Source organism: Acipenser ruthenus, chromosome 28, assembly GCF_902713425.1.
Source record: "Acipenser ruthenus chromosome 28, fAciRut3.2 maternal haplotype, whole genome shotgun sequence".
Classification (NCBI taxonomy): domain Eukaryota; kingdom Metazoa; phylum Chordata; class Actinopteri; order Acipenseriformes; family Acipenseridae; genus Acipenser; species Acipenser ruthenus.
Window position 1 is genome coordinate 25,859,847 of NC_081216.1, and position 25,886 is coordinate 25,885,732.

General features: G+C 34.8%; 1 protein-coding gene across 3 annotated transcripts in view; it reads left to right on the forward strand.

The window, feature by feature from the left end:
- Window positions 1-25,886, forward strand: part of elp4 (elongator acetyltransferase complex subunit 4) — a 61,574-nt gene that overhangs the window by 20,802 nt on the left and 14,886 nt on the right. For 2 of the 3 annotated variants that reach the window (XM_034057330.3, XM_059002898.1), the window contains 2 exons: window positions 5,707-5,815; window positions 7,603-7,709. In XM_034057330.3, coding sequence (XP_033913221.3) covers window positions 5,707-5,815; window positions 7,603-7,709 — 216 coding nt within the window. The remainder of the gene's footprint in view (window positions 1-5,706; window positions 5,816-7,602; window positions 7,710-25,886) is intronic. The other variant, XM_059002897.1, reaches the window with a different exon arrangement.

The window sequence follows — 25,886 nt, forward strand, 5'->3', positions numbered from 1 at the left end:
TCCATCCTTGTTTGGCTGTTTGAGCAAACACGCCTGATTTATAGTGAACTAGTATCACTGTAGGGTGAATTATCAATGTCCATTAATGTGTACAAGATGCTATTTAAGGCAGACCTAACTCATTACACATAGAAATGTGTGTCTATGAGCTAAGGATGACCTTGGCATTGGCCAAGATTTAATTGGAACCTTGACCTTAAATGTGAGAGACCAGCACAATAAGGCAGCTGGATTCTAGTGAAAATACTCCAGAGCTGTTGAGTTTAATACCAGATTAAATGGCTTTCGATGTTCACAGCAGAGTAAGATATAGATTTTCATCTAAACATTACAAACAGTAAAAGTTCAAAAGTATTTAAGCAAAGTACTAACTTTTATATTTTAGGTTACATGCATTAAGCAATTTCCAAATTCTCTAAATAATGAAATGCACAGATTTGGCTGTAAAAACTGGGAAAAAAAAACTATGCAACGACTCTAATTTGGGAAAACAATTATGTTGAGATGTTGAACTTCTCATGCCTGGATTGAGCCAGTGTTTCCCTTTCCAGTAACAAAAGAGATTTTCTTTGTGATGTACATCATATACAGCAATATGAACGAAGGACTACAGTTTATATTGTGTGTGCATTATGCAGGATGTACATATCTAAAATGCTGTAATGGGTACATTTTAAACATCCACTTAAAAGGAATGCATACAATGCGATAATAAAATACATTCTCCATATAAGGCTTAGGACTGACTGTTTTGAAGGCTGACCTAATTTTACAGCCAACCAGGAATTGCATTAAAACTCAATACGTTTGAAGAAGAACAGAGCGTTGTACCCATTCAAACAGTTTGCATTTTTAATAAGCGACGGGCGTCATTTTATCCCATAGTTATATCTCCAACCCACCCCCACCGAACTGCAGAAAATGTTCCAGTAAGTCCATTTTAAAAATGGTTAAACTTGGAGCTGCTGCAGTTTGAAGATAGAACTGCCGAGTGAGCTGTCATTATGAGGAGCGGAGCTGCAGAGGGTTTTTTTTTCCAGAGGCCTGTGTTACTCTTTTCCCAGGGCCCCCGCTGTGCAGTTGTTTCACTCGCCAAAAAGCCTGTTAAAGAGTCCCCCTGAGCATGTGTGAAGCCCTCCATGTTAATAGTTAATTGGAGAGGATGGCAAGATGAGAGGACAGCCATGTGGGCTCTGAGGACGGACCTTTACATTTAATGACAGCAGCTGTTCGCATTGTTAAACAACTCTGTTTTATAAGTTTTGAGGCAGATCAAAGATGCTCTTAAGAAAACGGATGAATTGGGAATTTTATGTTATTATGTAGTATTATATGTATGGACGCTTTTCTTGTTTGTATTCATCTCTAACTCCGTTTTCATTCAGTCATTATCCCAGGGCTTGGCAGAAACAGATAATAGATCTAATGGGATCTGATAAAGAATTAGTTTAACTAGTTTTCTGAAGCATGTCTGGTAGTTTTTAAAGATACATCTAGTGAAGGGAAACTCATTAAAAATATGAATCAGTCTCATAATTAACATTGTTAAACAATCCTAGCTTTATAAAGACAAATACCCTAATTGGGCTACCATAGCTGTTAGAGTGAGTAAATGCCTTTGTGTAATTATTTGTCTAATGAAAAGTCTGTATTAATAAGGTTTATTTTAGCATTTCTCATGTGGGCTAATGAGTTTCCTTTCAATGTGTTATTGTCCTTATTCCTTTTGATATGTTTAAATATTAATCTACTGCAATATTAATACACTGGTGCTTAATATCGAAGTGAAAAAGGAATTTAACAGTACTATTTGCTAATTTTATTACAAAATTGTTGAAGTTCATATTTATCATTATAAAACTTTTTTTTTTTTTTTTTTTTTGGCTAAGGTAAAAGTATGTAAGTTGTGGCTTACTGGAAATACCAAAAGACTTTGTCTTTCGGCTAAGCATAATATGTTTCATATAAGTAGTGTGTTATGCAAAAGATGATTTTCTGTATACCAGTATGCAGTATTGATTTATTTATTCTCCATAATACTGATTTGGAAATCAATTTTAGTAAGCCTCTCAACCAAGCTGCCTTCAGAAGTCTTAAGAGAGAAAATATGCCGTGACTGCTGGTGTTGACCTGTAATCCAAGATGGCTGCCACTTGGGTGTTTTGTGTCTGTCGCATTCAGAAAGCAAAACGTTAAACTGCTGTTTTTAAGTCCGAAAGGACTGTTTGCATTTGATATGTGAAACATTTGATTATCTGCATGTTTTTGGACATAACCCTGAGTCTTCCTTGTCTGAGGCCTTGGGTTCAGCACAGTTTTAGTCAAAGCCTTCGTCGCAGTGTGGAGATAGTCGTCTGTTTAGGCATATGGAATATTTGGCTGCTGGAGCAAGCAGTCTGTGGACGGCCCAGTGTCCAAACACAGACACAACTGTTCTGTAAGCAGAAGGGAGGGAACCCCTGTATTCACCCCATTCTGAGAAAGTGATGACACTGTTAAAAACAGATGCCTATTTATGTCTTAGGTCTTTAATACTTGCTCAAATGATGAAGTCTATTTTAAAAGATATGTTTTTTTGTTTTGTTTTTTGTTAGTAATTTAACAAAACATGAATTGTAATAGGACAATAGATATTGATCTGAGATTATTATCTGAGATTAGTGTATTAAATCTAAACGGTTGCTTTTCTAAACCGTGCCAAACAAAATACTGACGTTGTGCTCTAAATGTAAACTATTAAATAACTTGTGGGACTTTAAATTGTGTCTGTAGACTACTTCACTTATTGTATGAAATATATTTCTTATATTGACATATACAAACCATTCCTATGTATATAAATATACTGTAGATTTAAGTATCAGAAACTAAAACATTTTAAATAGTAATATAAAACCGCAATGCAGTTTATATATATGTATATGTATGTGTGCCTTGCTGTTTTAGTGCTGAAAGTGAAAATAATTTGCCCCTTTACCATTTCCAGATTGAAGACAAATAATGAAAAATAAAAGCTCCAAGCCACAAATGTACTCTGCTTTCTATTAATTTTTAATTAGCCCAGCAAACCGTACTAAGTGCTGAAACCTTCCAAAGAGTTGTTAGTGCCACAGTTGACCTTAAAGTTGAATAATAACTCGCACACGAACCAAGTGCCGCTGCAGCATAGCCTAACCCGATGCAAAGAAGTCCTGGGAGATTTAAAAACAGCAAACCAAATGGCAGTCGAGGGTTCCTGGGATGGAGCCTTCTGGAAAGCTGGGAGCTGGAGTAGTTTTGCAGCCAGGTTTTAGATGAGAACAGTGGGGGAAGAGGGCTGATCCATCCTGCTCTGGGAGCTGCTGGTTGAAGGCCAAAACCCAGAAACAGAAGTCTGGTTAGTTTCGAAAAAAAAAACACAAGGCACTACCTTTTTAACTGTAGTGAAAAAAAAAACACATACAAATACAATTAAAAAGTCTTGTTTGAAATCTTATTTATAGTACTTAACAACATAGTAAATTCAAAATAACCCTAATGCTTTCTTTTAATATAAAGTCCAAGGCTATCTTTTTTTTTTTTTTTTTAAACTAAGCTTTGTTGCATATTCAATTCATATTTGTATGTTTTATGCCCACATTATAGGAATGCTAAAGTAGCTGGTTTTTAAGTACTTTGAGATGCAACTAAAGACTGGCTCCTGTTTAAGGGTGATGTTTGTTACTGTTGTCTTTTTTTGGCAGAAGAACAAGACAAGCTTTATTCTTTCATGGTACCAGTAATCCTTAAAATGATCATATTTTGATTGTCTGCTTTTAGATAAGCATAAAACAGACTACCTAAAGTGTTTAATAATAATAATGAATCGCAATCTTAATGTTTTAAAATAGGACAAACCCATTTCAAAATGAAAATTGTGTAAGGATACAGCAACAAACATGGAAAGGGGTATTTAAAATATTTAAAACGTAGCCAATAAATAATGCAGGGAAGCTTGTGTTAAAAGCAAAGTGGGGGAGATCCTAGCCAGCAGAGGGAGTAGTCTTCTGTCTTCCACTTTGATCCCATCATTTTCCCACCTGCCTCACTTCTTTCCCAGCCAGTCTTCCATCTGGACCTGTGTCTGCCTGTCTGTTCCTCATGACAGCCTGTAATTTTGAATGTAATACAGGATTAGTGTAAGCAGATTTAAATCTTTACCAGCGCAAACAGCTGAATGCTCTGCTGCACTGTAGTTTTATATTACTATTTTGGAATTGAATACAGTACTCTATTTCAAACTTTCTTGACTGTATAAAAGCAGCCACAAATGCACACATACATATTCATATAGCATTGTTTTTGTAGACTACATCTACTAATACATTAGGAAACGACAGTAAAAGTAAGGCTTTTTTTTTGTTGTTTTTAATATGTGCAATGGGCACGTTTTATTTTGTAAAGCATTGCTAATATTGGGTATGGGTTAAAAAAAAAAGTCTTAGACAGTGCATATTTTAATATTAATTTGCTTACAGCACTTGATTTAGCTGCTTATACTTTAACATGTTGAAAATCAGATAATTAATATTTTCAATTGAAAACATCAAGTGTTTGATTAATGCGTTCATAAAATCACCCGCAGGAAACCACACGAAAAATTGGCAACTCATACAAGAAGAGTTTTATTACTGTTACTTTAGAGGGCATGGGCAGTAAATCAATATACTACCGCTTCAGAAAATCAGCAAGTGTCTCGGAATCATCAACATTTTAATTGTATTGTCGTGTGATATAGATCGGACTGTGCTATAGGTCTGCTATTAGAACGCTACTAGAGAACACTGCAAGTTGTGCCAGAGTCCCTAATTTCTTGAACGTTTGTAGGGTCTGTTGTGGAGTTTTCGTAGATACGTGTACTGTAGTGAAACAAGAATTTCAGCCCCTGCTTAGTTGCTTGACCCACATGATGAAGATCTAACAGGTTTAAATCCAGCGCTGCTGGTGAAATTGGGATGCGTGTTTATTTAGCACTGTGGCATGGTTTAAGACCTTGATTCTGCCTGGGTGAAGGTTACTGCATCTGATAATAAAGTGTGAGATTTATTCATGACCTGGATGCTTCCATCTCACCATGTTTTAGTTATACAGTAGGAAGCTTTTGCAGTGCTGTCTATATAGGTTTTTATTATTATTTTTTTTTTTTATGTAAATGTTGTATCCGTGTTTAGTACACCAGCCTGGCCCCTTTACACAGAAGTGTTATTTTGTTCAACTCCTGATATGTACAGTGGTGGGTTGTGTGTAAAAAGTTATACATCGCATATACCTCCGTTAATTGACCCTGCATAAAGCCGGCACTTTATTAGGCATTCTTTCCCTCCCTCATTCTAACCACAGCTGTCTATATACGCACACTTTAATGTCTGAATGTTTTATCTGACATTCAAGTATATTTTTCATCAGTAGCATTTCCTTGCATTGTCATGTTTCATAGGCAATCTAATGTCTCTATTAGAATCCGAATACAGTATTATAGAGAGCACTTTAAAATTGCTTGATCTCATTATTAATCCTGACATTGTATTTTGTTATTTGTATAAAGCAAATTCTTTAGGTTTTTCTGTATAGTAATTATCACATAATCATTTTTTAATAAATAAGATAATGACGACCTCATTTTAAGGCTGGCAGCCTTTTTAACATTTTAATCACCTTTTTGCATTTTTCATTTCTGTGCTTTTGCAGAACAAGGCAATTATGGGACGTATAACGAAGTTGTGTGATACAGTGGTCAGTCTGGAGTCATTCAGCGGCTCGGAGAGGGAAACTAACCCTCTTTACAAGGACTATCACGGTAAGCCCCATCTCCAACAGCACAAAGAGACAGCCCACAATGTCTTTTCAACACTAGACTATTGACCACTAATTGGTTTGTCTTCCAAAAAGCAGTAATTGATTTACTTTCCCAAATCTGCATTTTAAGTGCCCCCAACCCCCTCCTCCTGTGACTTTCAGTCAGCAGTGGATTGGGCTGGTCCTCTACAAAAAGTGCATTAGGGCTAAGAAGGAAACATGGCAACTCCTTGCATGTTGTCAAGACAGATTACTGAGACATGGCTCAATCAGACGCACATCTCAGCAGACAGGCTTTGGGGAATTCGCAGGCAGAGGAAGCCTGGCATTCATCTGGCCTCTGGGCCAAAAATGTCAGGAAATCAATATTATAGTGATATTGAACTACACAGCTCAATATTGTTTAAATTTAACAGTAATAATGTATTAATCTTCAGCAACTAGGACGTTGTTCAAGGATCAAGTGCAGTGTACTGCCTGTTTGTTGACTTGGGATCCTGCGGCATGTCAAAATACTTTTTTTCTGCCTTTGATAGAGGTCAATTAAAGCAAGAGAGATATTTTAATTTATTTATTTATTTTTATATCACAATTTCTCCCTTTTTATAGTTAACAAATAGGCTTTAATTTGTCTTTAAACATTGTACTAGCAAATAAGGTGCAAAAGAGAGTTTTACCGTACTCCAGTCAAAAGGCAGTGGAAATTTAAACAATGTTTTATTAATAGAAATAATGCTTTTAATAAATTATTAGTTTTGTTAAGAGCTAACATACAGCTACTTTTCTTTTTAACAAACCAATATGTTGTAATATTCAGTAAACATGAGCTTTTTAATTAGTTGAGCAGGAATTACATTAGATTAACTGAGGATAAATTGACAGAGGATTCTTAATAACATTATTATTTAATTTATATTTTATTTACTACAACCGGAAAAATTTAATTATGGTAATTCAATAACAATGTTTATTACTAAATGTGTGTATGTGTGTATGTGTGTCTGTGTGTCTGTGTGTGTGTGTGTGTGTATATATATATATATATATAATATAGTTATACATAAATCTAAGTACCCCTGTATATATAATCTATACAATTTGAGTTTTTTTTTTTTTTTTTTTATGAAGTAAATGTTCTTTTTTTTTTTTGCAACAGCAGTTCAAGGCAGTATAAAACATGCCAAGCCTCTTGTCACAAAAGATCAACTTGGATTAAATTTCATGGTGCATGGAGCTGGCTGGATACTTTAGTAGCGTAGAGCAGTCATAACCAGGTCTCATCTACAAATACAGATTTTATATATATATATATATATATATATATATATATATATAAAATATGCTATTTTCTATAACAATTTGATTGAGACGTTAACGGCTTGTCCAGAGAAGTACTTTGTGTTTTGGGAGCTGCCTAGTGGTGCAGTTAATAAAATAAAGATTGCTCAGTGATGCCGTGGGCACCATGCAAGGTGATAGCTATATTTGATTACAGTAAATACAAGGAAAAATAACACAAACGTCCAGCAGTTGTGACAAGGATGGTGATCTCTTTTTATATCTGCAGTCCTGTACCCAAATGCAATTAGTTTTCCTTGTAAACGAATTGTTGTTTGTCTTGTTCTGCTTGATTACTTGAGCACAATCACACCTCTTGCTTCATTACATCTGGGGCTGAACTCTAGTTTACAAGAAGGCTGAGGGGAAGTCAAATGTGCAGAGTAAGTCACATTTATTTGCCCGGTTGACAATCTGTTTTCTATCTTCGTTTTCTGTTCTCTCCTCAAGGTTTGTTACACGTGAAGCAGATTCCTCATCTCAACAGTTTAATGTGTGAAGTTCCTGACACAAAGGATCTTGCCTTTAAATTAAAGAGAAAGCAGTTTACTATAGAGGTAGGATATATAAATCATTTCCTTAAATACCACAGGAACAGATTACAGGATGCTTCCTTTTTAAATGGCTTTCTTTCTTATTTTCCCACTTTTATCATTGTATGTAGCATCTGCACTATTATTTAAGTTTTAAATAAGTCCTGTTTTGTGTAACTTCATTAAAATTGTATATAAAAATGTTATGGCTTTCCAACGATGTTATTCAACAAACAATATAACCCAATATAGACCATTTTAAAATAGTGTCCACACATATATTTTAATTTACCAGTTTTATATTTTAAAACAAAATGTAGTTTGCGCTTAGAAAAAAAATGTGGATCAGTTCCTTTATGAATCAAGACTATTTATGAGGTAGCAATTAAGATTGTATTGTCTCCAGTTTATATTTTTATTTTTATTTTTTTGCGGGTCTAGAAAAACACTTTTGATTGCATTTTACTATTGTAATAATGGCATAAAAATGTGGGAGAAAGACAACAAACAATACAAAGGTACAATTGATCTGCTGTTCTATATCAGAATCATGGCAATTGAGTGACATTTAGACATGGTGGGTGTATAATTGATTGTTTCCGGTGATATAAATTATTTTTAAAATAATAGTAATCTTCCTTTTTAGTATGTGGGAACATTTGCCCACCTACCTGTAAGGAAAAATCTGTAGTTTACTATACCATCAAAAGTCCTATAATTCCCTTAAATACAAACCATACAATCGCAATAGGATTTATGGCAGCATAGCATACCATTGTATGTGATGCATATAGGTAAGCTGTCTTTTATTATAGCATTAAAGTCTTAAAGTAGTGTTTAAGCTTTTTGAGGGTGGCCATTAATAATTTTTAAAAGGGACACCTCTCAAGGAATGCTAGCTTTTACTGAATCTTTTTATTTTGTCCAAGAGCAAGTGAATACAGCACTGTTACCCAATTAAACGCTATGTATTACCAAGCCAAGCGTAAAGAAATGAATGACTTCAGAGGAGGGTCTTTGGTGTTGTGATAGTTATCTGTTCCTACAGTCTATGCAAAGTTTTTAATGAAACACATAAAACAAGTGGGCAGCACTGACAAATCATTTTACTTTGTGTCTTTGAGTGGAAGGAATTTATGCAGGCTACTTGTCTTCGCTGTTTGAAAGAAGAAAACCCATCAGCAAATTAGCATACTTTTTACTCTCTCATCGGCTGCTGGTCAATTGGGTTGGCACTGCTTTGGTGTTTGAGACTTCACCCTCAAGTGACCATTCTGCCCCTTCTTTGACCCTCTGGCCTCTTTAGCTGACCACTTGATTAAGCAACTTAAGTATCTTTTTTCTTTTGTTTGTTTTTTTTTTTTTGCACTTTCCTGCTCCTTGAATTTAGCAAGCACAACTACCCCCACTCCTTAACAATAAATCAACAAGGACCCTATCAAGGGACAAATTAAGAGGCCCTTCTCCTGATTCATGGGCATTATCGGTCCTCATTATCTAATCACGTTGAGAGTAGTTAATAGTTAATCATGAAGCCAGTTGTTAAATCCTGTCATCCACCGAGCAGAGCTGGAAAGCCTCTTCATTTGTAACCCGCCCCCCTTTTAATAGCCCCTTGACAACAGATGCAGGAGGTCTGTAAAAATCAAGGTGGCTATTTGCAATGACCTTTTAATTACTTTCCAAAGACAGTTAAAGTTGAAAGAAGTTCAGCCGTTCCTCTAGAGTTTTTGGCACTGCATTGTAATGCCAGACAACACTGTGTTTTGTTTTTCCCATTGTCTCAAAGCCCTGAATATCTTTTGCATGATTTTCAAAGAAGCCTACAGTAAACTTTCACTTTATTTACACTTTATCTTTTGATGGTCTTTTTGTTTTGTAAATGACCAGTCAAGATCAGCTTTGAAGCAAAAAAAAGAAAAAAGTCATGCTTTTTACAGTGTTCTTGGGTAATGAAAATTATATACAGTACAGTGTTTTAATCCTTCAAGGGTATTTGCTCTAGAAGAGGTATATGTAATTTCATTTTTGAATGGTCAACAGTTTCTGTATGTACTTTTTAGAATGACACCTACATAAATGCAAAACAAGTAATGTTGATTTATTAAAAGATTTAAATATTTTTACGTACTGTGGTCAGTTGCAAAAAAACGCCCTTAAGTTAAATGGCCACTTAGTTTTTCCCTTAAGTGTTCCTTGAGTGGTGTTGTAGAAAGCTGCTTAACCCATTTAAGTCAATACCCTAGTTAAGGGAAATCTTATCCTTAAGCGTTAAACGTAATACTCAGGGTGTTTTATGCAATCAGCTCCTGATGTTTTTCACTGCGTTTCTTTTCGTCACACGAAAAAATGCTCACTATTTATTTTCTAAAGCATTTATTAAAACAATTCTATAAGAAGGTATATGCTTGTTTAAGAAAAAAAAAATACATACCTGATTACTCTCAGCAAATTTGGTTTGAAACACACAAATAAAATGCTTCCCAGGCTTTAGCAATTTGTTAATACCTCCCATCTAGACAGCCAAGAGGGACAGCAGCTATCCAAGTTCACATTTAGAGCCTGTCATATATGACAGGAAATTTTGTTAACCTACGACCAGCCACCCATTTACTGGACTTTCTGCCACATCACACAAGTAAAACACGAGAACTACACAGCAAAAGCTACATATTTTTATTTATTTTTTTACATCTTTGCACAGTGGATTTTCTGAAGTGAATCGGTGTAAGTGGAGCCTAAAGAATGGTTTTCTATCATATTTGAGAGTGGTCCCTATAGGTCCTAGTTCAGGGAGTAGCAGAAAAGTCTAACTAAGACTTGCATCTGGTCTTTGGCAAAGCTATCTACTAGCAATTAATCATGTGGAAAACCCTCAGACTTGGGTGCTAGTGTACCAGTTATTGGCACTTGTAGATGGGGATCACCTTCAAGCTATTACAAATTTAATAGTTCATGTTTACAAGTAACATTTTACAGTACTCTGGGTAAGCATGGTACAATTGTTCTGCCTTTATTGTTGATATAAGTCCCTGTCATTCATATAACCTTATTCTGTATGCTTGATTTAGTATTTTTAGGACTGAAAATTAATAAATGAATATTGGGCAGTGTTTTCTATGGATGATAACCAGAAAATCAGAATAGCCTTTTTTTTTATTTAAGAACTTAAAATTAAGTTGTTGTTATAGCTGTTCTTCGACTTCTGGTCTAATGTTACCTTGCATTTTGTGTGGAATATTTAGTCAAATATTTATTTGCCTGTTTAAAGTCTTCATACTAGGTTTAATCATAAAATACATGGCATTTACAGACACAATCACATTGTTAGCAAAATAATGGGGGGGGGGGGGCGGGGGGGTGTAGGATTATACCAAAAACTCTAATATAAAAGACTGTCTAATCCTATTGCTTTCTTCTTTTTTTTTTTTTTTCTTTGGAACCTTAATTAGAAAGAGATAGAAAAAAAAAAAAGCCAGTTGACTAAATTATTGTCCTGAATCTGTAGCAAAAGGTATAATCCGTTATTCGGCCAATTAGCACACTCCATAGTTAGCTCTCCTAAGACAAGCAACCTGATTAGAACCGACACCAGTCTAGTTCCCACTGCTGTTATGCCAGGTATGATGGTCAGACTTCAAAGGGCTCGAGGCATCAGCAGGGCAAGTTTTGGAGGCCAACTTTGGCCAGGCTGCTAATCTCCCTGCTAAAACCGCAGCGGTCCTCGCACAAAACGAGCTTACACGACACAATCATGTGGTATTAAGGTTTGGGTTGAGTCATGCCAATTGTCTTTGATTTTCGGATTGTTGACTAAAAGATGGCTACATAGTCAGACATGTATTCAAACTCTAGTGATTAAGTAAGCTGCCCAATAATTCAAAACATTTCACTTATTCACTAATAACAATAAGCACTCATGCTTGGAATGTTTTAACTGCCTAAACTGTAGCTAGTTTGTATGTTTTTATAAAATTACTTTTATTAGCTGCACTCATACACACAGCAATCATTTGATTTAAGGCATATTGTAGGTGTTTGGTAATTTGCATGTTAAAGGCATAAAACATTCAAACTATACCTGGTATCTCTAGACATAGTTTTAGAATGTTTAAACTCATTGCCTTCTGTAGAAATACAATGCCCTATGGGGACAGCAAACTGTGACAAGCAGCAGTAGGCTCAGGGTCATGGAGGAGCCAGTGCTTAAAAGTCCTCTCATAGATATGAGCAGCCTTAACTAAACAGGCTGGGAATAAATAAAAAAATATACAGAACATTTATATATATATATAAATAGCTGTCCTTGCTATTTTTTTTCAAGTTCTTTAAATATTCAAATCTCTACAAGTGCCAGTAAAGAAAATACAGCTTGTCTTTTTTTTATTTACAACAGACTGAATGCCAAGTTTGGCAATTTTACCAAGCCACAGTGTGTCTTGTCTACTCTTTTTGTGTGGCTAAAAAGTCTGTGTTTTTTAATTTTTCAGTCTTTTATGGTTTGCATCCCACAATAGTAAATTCCCTAAGTTATAAAATATGAACATTTTAAAGAAGAAATGCAACACGGATATAAACATCTTGACTGAGCCTCATCAGCTATTCATGAAAATTTCCAAATAACATGTTAATCTCCTCTGTAAAAATGAAAATATGTGGGCTCTGTTGCTGATACGATTGCATAAGCACTCTCTCCTTTTAGTTTTCTGATTGGCTAATGCTTTATAGTACTGTATATTGACAAGGTTCCATTCCGAGAACAGCCTAGGGCACCCTGGGTATTATTCCGAATGACAGAAGCTGCCATCCTTCTGACTTTCCCAAAGGCAGCTCAAAGCCTGTTTACTTTTGCATCCATTTTACATTTTTCAGCTGAGTTTAGACTGGCCACAGCGTAGGCAACTGTTACTTGACTTGACAAGGTAGATAGAATCTGATATTTACTTGTCATATTATGGCCACACAATTTGCTGAAGCAATAATAGATTATATCTAAAACGTAAAATCTAATAAACCTGCTGCAGGATTTTTAATGACTAAGCATTTACTATTTGACATGGAGTTGCTTATCGTGCCTAATCCCCCACACTGTTGTTTTATTGTATTTAAAAAAGACCACCTATAAATTGTTACTTGTACAGACATTTCTTTTAAATCACTCATGCTTTTATTAGTCATTCTAGCAAAACAATCCAATTGATTCCACATCCTTTCACGAGTGTCAGAACTATATATCCATTCTAGCATCTAGTGCCTGTCTGAAGATCAGATGAACCTGGCAGCAAATGTTTAAATAAATTAAAAGAAACATGTACCGTTAGACACTAAACAAATGAAGACAAAGTGTCAGACGCTTCATTTCAGTATTCGTTTTCACATGTAAAATGTTGACTCACTAATGGTTCAGTATGTAATATAAGAAAATATTTAGGCGTGTGTTTGCAGTCCGTTTAAGATAATGCTAATAGGAGTACTTTTGTAAACCAGTGCACAGTAAGAAATTGGAGTAGTGGTCCCACGCAGGACTGAACAGTTAAGCCCCTGGTTGAGCAGTGCTTAAACACGCTACCCCCAGGGTACAATTAACCAATACCTTTGTTTGGGCAGGTAGAAGACTAAGTGTAAAGTCACGTGATTAGCAGGCTCCTGTCTTTTTTTTTCCTCCTTTTACACTATGAAGGGCTCACCTGTTAGTCTGAGAAGTTGTTGAAGTATGTGAAAGGCATACAATTAAACTGTACTTATCCACTTACTCCTGCCTTACCACACTTAAGATAGAGTAAACATGCTGGGGAGACCAGAAGGTTCATTCAGAATGTAATAGATGTGTACATGGTGATTTTATGAAAAGTAATATTTAGTTCTTTGCAGGTTAAAGTCAAAGTTGTGTGTATTGATTTATAAAACAAACAAAAAAAAAGTATTTTATATAAGATTCTAATATGGCCTTGTATAGATTTGTACCTAAATATACAGTATTCAAGTCAACGTATGGTCATAGTTGTAATTGCATAAATATGTACAGAGAACATACTCAAAAATGTATTACAAACTTTCCTTGCATTACTTCAAAAATACAGAAAAATATTAACATTTCCTGTGTTCTAAAAAATATAACATTTCCTGTGTTCTACAAAATGTTGTCTGCTGGTTTCAGTTTAATACAGTATTGCATTAGCGGTAGAAGATTTGCATTATTCTAGTAAAACCTGTTTAACTGGGTTTTCTGTTTGGTTTTGGAGAGCTTAGCGGTCTACAGTTCTAAACCATTCAGTCTGTCAGAACTCCTCGCATAACCCTGTGCTGATGTAGTTTGGTCGCCAGTTCAGGTTCTTGTTACCTGGAATAGTGCTCTTCCCTGAACTGTTTTGTCAGATGCTGTCACACCAACATACTTTTATTTGAGAAAATCTAACCTAAATCCATTTGGCACCAGCCTGCCAGGCACAGGGAAGGAACAGAGAGGAAATTAAATGTTAAAATGTTTTTCTTCTACATTTTAGCATTTAGCTTTAGCGTTCCCGCTTGTTATAGGAATGCATGTTAATGGAACTTTACAACATGCAGTACATAAGGAGGCAGTCTTCTATTTATAGTGCCTGTAAAGTGAAACTGAGTGATTTCTTGGTCAGATGTAATTAAACTGATATTGGATCCTTAAAGGCATTATTGGTTTGAAAGAGCCATCCTTCTCAATAAGGCAAACCTAGCATTTCATTATGCTTTTAGGCTTTAAAATGTGGCATCAATTAAAGTAATGTATGCATATTTAAAACATGTTCAGGGTTCACTACTTTTAAAGCTGTTTATTTTCTTCTTATGGACAAATCGGAGATAAAAAGTATGAATTACAGTAAACGCACCTTTGCTACAGTCAAGGGATTAAAGCATTCTAGAATGTGTTGTAGAGCAAAAGAATAGATTAGGGTCAAAAGGTGACAAAACTTGAACTGCCTGTGCTCTCTTCTCATATTTTCATTGTCAAGCCCTTGGTTAAGGATTCCTGTCAAGTGGCCTTACTGAAAAGCAGTTAGAAATGATTCTCTAAAACATCCTTTCTTTAAATAATTGATGTATGTCCCTTCTGAACATATTACCCAGTTGCATTACAGAACGATGCTTACCTATACTCTTGCGTGCCACAGAAAATGCTGATTCAGCAAACAATCATTTATAATGTTAAGATATTTTTTTTCTTATTTCAATGTGTGAACTAAAGCAGAAAACAAAAACTAATTTGTCTTCTCACTGCTAAGATGAGATTTCAGGTTTATACTAATTTTAGCAAGACTGTCTCTTACAGATAATTTGCTTTTGCAATTTTATTTTATTTCTATTTTTTTTTTTTAACCTCATTTAGCAGGGAAAAACAGGCTTTATTTGTGACCAAATGTAAAAAGAAAAACTCAACATACTTTTTTCAATGTCAAAAGTAACATTGAAAACATATTCCTGAATTGTAGGCCTTGGTTTTCAATTTTGAACATGCCAGTAATGCTTCTGAAGTGTTTGTAACAAAGCCAAATGAACACAATTAAAGGTCACTGGAAAATGTTGTACAGAATCAGTCACTCATAGGATCTTTGTTAGGGGTCAGTGCTACAGCTTAAACGCACTGGCCTTTACCAGTCAGTAAACACATGGGTCAACTCTTCAGATATTTATCATACATGCTTATCCAAAGAACTGAAAACTCTATTGGGTACCAGTGGAAAAAAACTCTTTTCAGAGGCTTAACCAAACATGCATATCCTAGCTATTACATTCTTAAGTATCTCTTAAGCACTCTTTGTAGACAATAAATGCCAATCTAGACAGCATTTTATACAATACAGAGTACCGAATTGATTGGGTTTACCAGGGAAAGAAAGCAGCAATAGTGTTTTCTGAGAATCCTTATAGTGGCAGTTTTTTTTTTTTTGGTGTGTGTGTGTGTGTTCTTTAAATTATGCTGCAAAACACATTTTGCCCTATAAATCATCATTACTGTTTATAGGAGTTCTTAAATATATTGAATGAATTAGACAATTGAGTGTTGTTCTAAAATTAATGAATTGTACATTTTATTATTTTTCAAATTAAACCTGTTAATGATAAATTATATATGTTATGTAAGAAAGGAAGGGAAAAAAAAGATATTCAACAATACATTTGAGCCACTTTTTTTTTTTTATTGCCCCTAAATTTCAGTGCGCGTCTGCATTTTTTTAAAACTTAGGCGCACATGTGCCTAAAAAAAAGTTGGTGTAGAGCCCTGCATACACCAGGTTTCAATCCTGATGAAAAATACTGGTAAGGTTCTGTTTTATAACTATCTATGCTTTAAAAAAAAAATGCTTTGATTGCACGTTTGTTACTCTTTTGTTGTTGTGGTTGTTTTGTTTTATTATTGCTGTTATATTAAGTCTACCTAATCCTTGTTGGTCATTATTATTATTATTATTATTATTATTATTTATTTCTTAGCAGACGCCCTTATCCAGGGCGACTTACAATTGTTACAAGATATCACATTATTTTTACATACAATTACATTATTTTTTACATACAATTACCCATTTATACAGTTGGGTTTTTGGTGGAGCAATCTAGGTAAAGTACCTTGCTCAAGGGTACAGCAGCAGTGTCCCCCACTGGGAATTGAACCCACAACCCATAGGTTACTGGTGGATCAGTGAGCCTGTTGAAATCCACCAGAATGGATCGCAGTGTTTGGTGTATTGGCCACCACTGCCTTAAATTATCTGGGATGGGCTAGAATGAGGAATTTTGATCCACTCTGCAGAAGTCCCATAGCCAGGAGCTATTTCGACTTTGTCTCTCTGAGCATCTGAGCTAAAAAAATAACTTTCCCACAGCTTTCACTGCAAAGTTTTTATAGGGAGCTTGTTTATTTTTATCAGGCCGCTGTTAACAGTGGATTCCTTTTAAATACAAAGTTGTAAACAAGACAGCAAGGCAAAAAACAGTAAGATCTAGAAGTTCCTTTATCAAATGTGTGACATTGTTTTTAAAGAAAAATATTATCTGTAAAGAACAGAATCCCTTGTGAATTGTTCGGAACTTGAGATCTATTCTTTTTGTATAGGAAAAATTATGCGAGGTGAATCATAAAATGCAGTCTACTGAAGCTAACAAGCTGGGGCCACTTCAATGGAAACTATTAGGAATTAAAGAAGCCTCATCATTAGGCAATGTTGTGCAATGGAGCTGCAGCATTTAACGTGTCATATCCTCAGCTGTACAGCACACTAGCTTGTTGTAGGAAGAGACTGGAAGGGCAAGTTCATTAAGAGCAGAGGGTGTACCTCTTAAATGCATTACTACACTGTACAGCAAGATGTGAAACATTTGTGTTTAGTCATGCGCCTAAAACATCTATAAACGCAAACCTCAAATCTGAAGAAAAGACTATTAGGATAATCTGTTGTGTGTGTGTGTGTGTGTGTGTTGGTCGTTTAGGTGTTTGAAGGGTATGTGTGGGGGGTGGGGCTTATGCTGACTGACCAGGTGTTGGTGACCCCCTATTGTTTTAGAATTGTCTACATGCCAACTGGGGGTACTCATGTGAATTATCAAATTATAGAAAGGGAGAGGAGGCTAGAATGAAAATAAAGTAATAAAAACATTGACAAAATAATATAGTAATACTGTAACGTGATGAAAGAGAGAATTTTGAAGTACTGTATATCTGCAAAAGGCAAGAGTGGTCAATTCATTCCACTGTTTTTATGTTTTATTTTTAAATGTAATTGTATGCATTGTTTAATTTATATGTGCGTGCTGTTTCTATTTATACCCTTTTGGCTACGTTATACACTTAAATAATTGAATTCTGCCTTTTACCTTACTTTGTAATACCGTAATGCACAGATATACTGTAATACTTGCTAGCAGGAGAAGTCTCCTGAGATTTCTTGGTATGGTTGAACGCAGACTTAAGGCAATACAAGAATAAGTGGTCACAGTGTGGGGAATCTAACCATACCTAGACTCCACCACAGTATGCAGACCCTTCAGTGATGTAAGGCTAGATGGATGTACTGTACCAAATTACATTACATATAATGAGGAGATAGTCCAAGCAGACAGGTCAGGTTAGAAGGAAGAAAGAAGTGGGTGGAGGCCTATTCTGATGCTTTACGGTTATACAAGGTTAGGTGCTGATTTGAAGGAAAAGTATACCATTGTGTTCATTAAGCTGCATCCACACTGGACGCGAGCATTGCGAGCCAATAATTTAGAAGTCACTGCAGTCTGAACCACACCAGCAGCGAGCTTTGAGAAAATGTCACCTCGCTAAAATAGAACCTGTTTCTTTTTTTTTTTTCGTTGCGCGACTGGAATGAAACTGACTAATCAGAAGCAAGGTTAACACCCTTGACACACACAGAATTTATGTCCATTGCCTACAATATTGCTAACAATGTAAATATTCAGGGGCATTATGAAATGTTCTTTGTTAGAACCATAATTGCTGCCTTTGTCATGCAGCATTTAAAGGATCCCCTGAACATGTTTCTTAGCATTAAAAATGTATTTAAAAAAAAAAAATTGCATACTGGGTAAATAGAATAGAAGAACATATGTTAAAATATTAACATTCTTATTAAGCTTGCATGAAAACATTAGTAATTTCTCACAGGTACAAAAGGTAATTCTATCTATATTCCTTGACCACAGGGAGCATCATTGAGTTGTATGTACGAACACTTTTAATATGTATTGATCACCGCAGAATGTAGTTTATTGTTATAAGCAGATTATTCGTGGACAGAAATGAAGGCTGCAGCCACTGAAAACAGGGCTGTGTAAGTAGTTCCGCCTTCTGTTTTGTAAGAGATTTTATGGTCCCTTTTGTAAGCTGAGGATGATTTTTTAAATGTGTTCTTCAGATAAACTTTCCCATTGTCATTAATGAGGATGGATAATACTGAGTGACAAGTGTATTAAGAATAGGAAAAAAAGAGCTGTTACATTTGTCAAAGCAGATCAGTTCAAGCAGTAAAACTTAAGGCCCTTTTGGGCTTACAATCATAGTAATATACAGAAGACACAGACCAAATCTTCCCAGTGTCTCATAGTAATAGAAACATAATAATAACACTTTTTGCTTTTGTTTTCTCATGCTTTATTTTGTTGGAATGCTTTAGTTCCTTTTCCTTATTTTTAAATTACGCTTTACAATTATTTCCAGTTAATAAAAAAAGGTGCCATTAGATAGTTTTAACTTGATTTATTTTTATTTTTATTTCTGACTTTTTGCTTAAAGTACAGTATTGCACATATACACCTGCTTATCCAAGATAAAGCATCAATGTGAATACATCTTTTTTTTTTTTCTGTAGAAATTGCAACTTTCAAACATCCTTTTTTCTGTCTAGTTTGTGAAGACCTGGCTTTAAAACTAGGATAAAAAACATTTAATTTCTGTTGATCAGTATTACAAAAAAAAAAAAAAAAAAAAGTGAAACCTATTCTTCTATATTTAGATGTCTGGGGCAGCTAAAAGAAAACAAAATGGGACATTAATGCATGTAATTTACATTCACTCTAAAATCACATTTCTCTTTTAGAGCGCTCCTTTTAAAAATTAATCACAGAAGTATTACAACATGTATAATTTTTCCTAGTGCTTTGAAATGTCGCCATACTACAACATGCCTATCCATTTCCATTTTGAACATGCAATTGGTCAATTTTTTTCGACTTGAGTCATCTCATCTGGCTGCCAACCAAATTGTGTCTCTGCATGCCTTCTTGACACTAATAACGACCGAGTTTCTATTCGTTTGCGTGCAAGATTTCCCAAGCGGCGGTTTGTGGCCGAGATAAACTCTATCATGATTGCATAGAACTAAGCTGCCTCATCCTAACTGCCCAATGATTGAAATTGCATTTGACAATTCACCTCACCTTGGCGTGCCTTCGGTACACATTGCTGCAGACTATCCCCTAAAGGACATAGCAGCTACTCCATATGCTGGGGAGGGATCCTTTTCATTTTTATCTGGAGACTTTTGCAGAGTTTACAGAGGCAAAACAAAAAAATGAGAGCAAGCTTCGCTGTCTGCTTTATACTGTGTAGCAGTCCTTAATCCAGCATTTCTGTATTGAATTACTCAGTGTGTCAAAACATTATCATGTTCAATACTTTTAGAATATTAAACCTTTCATGTCTACTATGGAAATCCCTTTAATTGCTGAAGCTGTAATGCAAAGCTATTATTGTAATAATGTCAATTTAATAATACATTCTTTACATACGTACTTTGTTCATATATTAAATTTGTTTTTATTTATTTTAGAAAGAAAAAATAACAATTGTCTTAAGAGGTCTAAAATTGTTCAAAGTGGGTATGAAATTTTATTTAATAAAATGTAGCCCACTAATATTTGCCTAAAGGCTTTTAAATGGTGCCTTTTTTAATTGAAGGAGACATAACAAGAAACAACTTGCCTCTGTCAAAGCAAATTCTTTAAAATTAAGTTGAATTAAAAGTGACTTGGTTAAAAAAAGTTATATAGAATACCAACACGATATAGGCAATGTTGACAGTGTGTTTATGTGAGCTTTTTTTGTTTTTTTATTTGTGTTCCAGGGGCCAGGTTCCTTATAATGAAGGGTGTTCTAGCGAGGGTGCACTGTATGTGTGTGTATACATACATACATACATACATACATACATACATACATACATACATACATACATACATACATACACAATGTGTGTATGTGTATGTGTATGTGTATGTATATGTATATGTATATGTATATGTATATGTATGTGTGTGTGTGTGTGTGTATATATATATATATATATATATATATATATATATATATATATATATATATATACACACACACAGTATATATTATATATGTGTGTGTGTGTGTGTGTTTGGTTTAAAACTGAACAGTCGAATCCCTGTGATGGCATTTTATCTTCCCAGCCCCTGTACTTTACCTAATGTACATTTCATGTTATAACATTCACAAACAAGGAGGCTGACTATATTAGTAGATTAAATTGCATGTATGTTGTGGTATTCTCTGAAGAATTATTGAATCGAAAGACAATGTTACGTAGTGCCATTCCTTCTTTTGCTCTAAAAAGGGTGCTGGTTAGTACTGAAAACCTTCAAGGTATTTTCCTTTTCTTTCTCAGACGAGTGATTAATCACCTCATGCTCGCATTGGAAGGAAGTTATGTGTTTGGATCACCCCATGTGTGGGACGTCCCTCTCTAAGTAACACTCCTCTATTATCAGTCACCCTTGCTTGAAGCGCTAGCGTTTCTTGTTTTTGTATCCCTCTGCTTAGTCAGGATTCCAGAAGGGGGTTTCAGTTTGGGGGAGTATTTTCTATTACCTTTGTGTCGACTGCATTTGCCAATCTGAGCTGAGCATGTGTTGTTTGGAGTGATCAGCACATCGTTCCTGCAGGTCCCAATGATGTGTTTTCAGGAACGGTTCTGTGCTGCTGCTGCATTAAATAGTGAATAGTCTTATGCATGTTTTTTTTTTTCTTTTTTTTTTTTTCTTACTGAAATATATATTCATGGAAAGGGATTTGAGAGACTATTGCATTAGAAAGTACTCCATTTAAGTTTTATTGCCATGGGGTTAAGAAATAACTTGCCTTCAAGACCATTTAAAGTGTAGCCAAGGTTTTAGATGAAAGTCACAAAAAAATAATACAGTGACTTTTAGCATTTTGCTGCCCCATTTGTTTTAACCACCAGGTATTTCTGCAACCATTTGAGATACTAACTTATAAATATTATTTAGTGAACTTGAACTTGACTTTTCACCTAAAATGTGACAACCATATGGTCACACGTGGTCACATTGGGGGGTGATTTGCTTTTGTTCCCAGAACTACTGATGTTCTGCCATCAGCTTTTCTGGTTAAAATAGCTTTTAAGGTTATTTAGGTTCATCAACTGACAGTCGTGACCCTGGAATTATTCCTAAGGATAAAAATAAGTGGTTCTTAGCATCCCTTACTGCACTGTCATAAAGTAAAAACAGTGAATCAGTGATGCATATAGAATATATTAGCAGAACAGCATTAATTGTTTGAGCATTCATTAACTTTAAAGAAAGAGTACACTGTTATAACATATATATACAATATATAAATACACACATATAAATACAAGGACACAGATATACATATTGGTATTTTATATTACTTTACTAGTTTACTGTTCAGGGTGGGGTTATCTTTCCTATAAAATTGTATTTATGTTCATGGTACATTGTATTGCACTGTACTATCATTCTCTAAGTCATTATTAAAAGAATTGATAAGTGATTTAATAACTGTAATTGTAATCTGGGGCGAAAAAAATGCAGTTTCTCTAACCGTATTGTATCCCATTTCTAATAATGTTTTGTTCACAGTAAAAAAAAAAAAAAAAAAGAAAAAACAGAAATAGTTTTTTTCTCTCGGTACATTTTTATGATGGTCTTAATACTGCCGTATTCCTGTACAGTACATACATAGATTATTTCAAAGTGATACCTTTTAATTTAATTTCAGTAGAGTGCACAGGAAATGAATGCCCGTTCTATGCAAAACAAGCCGAGTCTCTTATTGGACACATTATTGTCAAGAAAATATTACTTGTCTTAATTATCAGTAATGAAGCAGGGATAAGGTGCTCACTTAGGTATAATGTATTAAATTACCTTTTTGGCTAGGATAAGTGATAAAAGGTTTCGTTTTCATGAATTATGCCTCATTTAGCTTCTTTTTTTTTTTTGTTTTTTTTTTTTAATAATGTTTGGAGGATGAGTTTTAAAATCAGGTGTAAATGGTGTTAAGTGTGTTAAATTGATTTACAGTCCTGCTTTCGGTACATCATTTCCTTTAGTAAATGAACGTGCGCTTCAGTTTTTTATTATGGAAGATAACATTTGAATACAGTCTTGCCCAACTGTGTTGAGGTATTTAATCACAGTAGCAGGGGTTAGAGCAGTAGGCGGATGAGAGGAAGAGACTTGACAGGTCCTTTGCAAGCCCAATGTTACTAACTTTCTTATGCGGAATTGCAGTGGGTAGCAACTCCTAAACGGTCATTTGCATCTTTTAGACGCCTACTCAGATGTTGATGAAATCCTATATACCATTCTCTTTTGTATTCACATTCCATGTTTCAGTTCTGAGGCTTTGTAATGCTGGCAACTTTTTTTTTTAAATTTGATTACATAACTAAATGTAGTAGGAAACTGCGCTGACCTTCAGTATCCACAGATGATGCGCTTGCACCCTAGTTTGGCAAGTTAGGCTAAGAGCTCTCTTGTTGCAGAGAAATTCTAGATCTCTGTAGCATATAGCATGAATGTCACCACTTCTGCAATTAATTCTAGCGGTTGTCTGTAAATAGGCTATGGGGGAGCCTGCAGTCACTGTAAAACTGCCCCAGCAATCTCGGCAAAGGGGCATCTTATATAGAGGACATGGGCATAAATAGGAGGGTACTTCAAAAACAGCCCTGAAAGGGTTATATTCGTGTTTACAATTGAAGAGCATTTTGCTATTTAATTTAAATTTTAAAGATGAAACAATATGTCTGTAAGAGCCACAATGGACCCCAATGAACTCCTGAGCGATATTAGATATTAAGCAACCCAACACTGCTATAAAACAGATTCATTAATATCAAAGTTTTTTTTTTCCATTCATAATATTTCTTGCATAACTTTTAAAAGCATTAAATAGTGAATAGTCTTCTCTATCTATCGATCTATCTATCTGTCTCTATCTATCTATATTCTTTATTTATTTATTTTTCAAATATGCTTAACGAGTATAATTGCTCGCTAAAAGTAAGTATAATTGTCAGAGAGTTCCTTCGGGGCACCAACACTAAAGATTTAAATAAACCATGATGTAGGGATCAACAGATGACTGCTCAGTTATAAGCATTTTATATTGCATTCTGTAAGTATACTACTGTATTTGAAATGTTACTTATTTGAAAGGTTGTCTGATTTTGAATACTGTAGCAATTAATAAAGATTAGAAAATAGGGTAGCAGAATTAACATTCTATTAAATGTAAAATCAATCAATTGCTTGGGAGGACAAACATTTGTCCTAGAACATTTGTAAAATCAATCAATTGCTTGGGAGGATAAACATTTGTCCTAGGACATTTGTAAAATCCAGGAACATTTAGTTAAAAACTGAAAAAAAATTATAACAGCACATTCTCTAAAAGTATCCTTTCCCCCCCGCCCCCCTCTATAAACTTGCCTAGACTTCTGTCATAAATGTGCCACACATTAAAATTATCTGATTTAGGTAATGTTCCATGTTTAAATGTTCCATGTCCAATACTTAAAATATAGACTTAATATAATTACCTGGAATCACTGCACATTACAGCTCTGCTGTAAGGACATTACATAAAAATAAATGTTTCTGAACCCAAAGAGGTTTGTGCAAAACATATGAGGGTGTCGATCGCTGTGATAATAATGTGAATGGAAGATATCACATGTCCAGTCTTTATCATGGGCTGTTTCATGGGGTGCTTTTTAGAGTGCTTTTGTGTAAAAACTCTTATTCCGATTTTCCCTCTCACCTTCACAATGTTTAAGAATGAGTTTAAAATATCTGATAATATTAATATCAAGCTTAGGGAACATTACGCTGTGCTGCCTGTTCAATTTCAGGTTGAAAAAGCACAGCAATACTTTTGTTAATTACTGTTGAAAAAAATAATAATGGTAACGAGACCATACAAACCATGGTGATTAAGATGTAAATTATTTCTAATTAGAATGTAAATTCTTACATTTATATGAAGACATCAACTGTCAGGATGCCATATGATATCTTTTTTGTTTTATTTTTTTTGCCTGAATGAAGCCTTCATCGTTCATTTGCAACGTTGAAACAGTTTTGCAGTCCTTTTGTTCTCCGATTCTTGTAGTGTTCTCCCTTCGTGTTCCCTTTTCACATTACTTTTGTTTGTTTTTCCGCTTGCGTCTGATATTGTTGTGCCTGGGGATTTTGAGGAAATTTGGAATGAAAATTGGGTTCATTCGGTGCCAGTATTCGCGTGTGCATCAATTACTTCTGCTGAATTTTCCTCAATGCAAATAAGTCTGGCCTCATAAAAGCAGTGCATTTATTTGAAATAATTAATTTTCCTTTAAAAGCAAGTGGAGGACCAGTCAACATTGATTTCATGTCATCAAAGTAATAGGATAGGGGAAGAAAATGTGTTAATCAACTCAGGTTGTTGAGATATTTATAGGTGCATCACAAACTACACTTTCTTGTTTAAGTTTGGAATTCAAGTTTTTCGCTTTTCTCTCTGCATCTAAAATAATTGACCTTCTTGGACGATTAATCAATGAAGACTGTCAATGGTAGCTAGATTTTACATGCAGAGCATACTAATTTCTGATCACTTAAGAATTGAAATTGCTAGATTTGGAATTGGCTCAAAATATCTATCTCTCTCATATATATATATATATATATATATATATATATATATATATATATATATATATATAATTTTGTATCTGTACAATATGAAAATGTTTAGGATTGCATCCTAGTGCTTGGAGTCTGAACTAACTGCAGAACTTCAGTGTTAAAGTTTTCTTCTTTCATTATTGGAATCTCTGTTTGTTCTTGAATGCATGTCAATGTGTGCTGTGCAGGAGGGAGGAGATTTTGATTTAGGGCTAAGCTTAGACTGAAGTTGAGGGGTTGCCTTGAGGAAAGGGCGCATCAGGGTTAATGTTGGTGTTCTGCTGAATTACAAGGGTGGAAGTTGACGGTGCATATGTAACTTTGTGTACAGTATTAAATACAGTGTGGGTGGCACTACCAATGGACTTCCTGCTGATTTTTTGTCATTTTTTGAGGATCGTGCTTTGCTGATCTGTTATTATGTAATTAGTTGACAAAAGAAAACAAAAATAAAGAAAATCTTAACAGACTGTTGAAAATACTAACTTGTAAGAAGGAAGTACCATTTGACTTGCTAAATGTAGAACAGTTCTGTATGATACTCAATAAAATGTTTTTCTGCAGGGTTACTGACATGGTGTCAAGGACTTCTAGAAGTGCCCCAAATGCCTCATCACACTGTGGTATAACCTGTATCATATTGATTCTAAATGTGTTTTATATCCATTTTCCAGCTACAGTATATTGCACTGATGCATT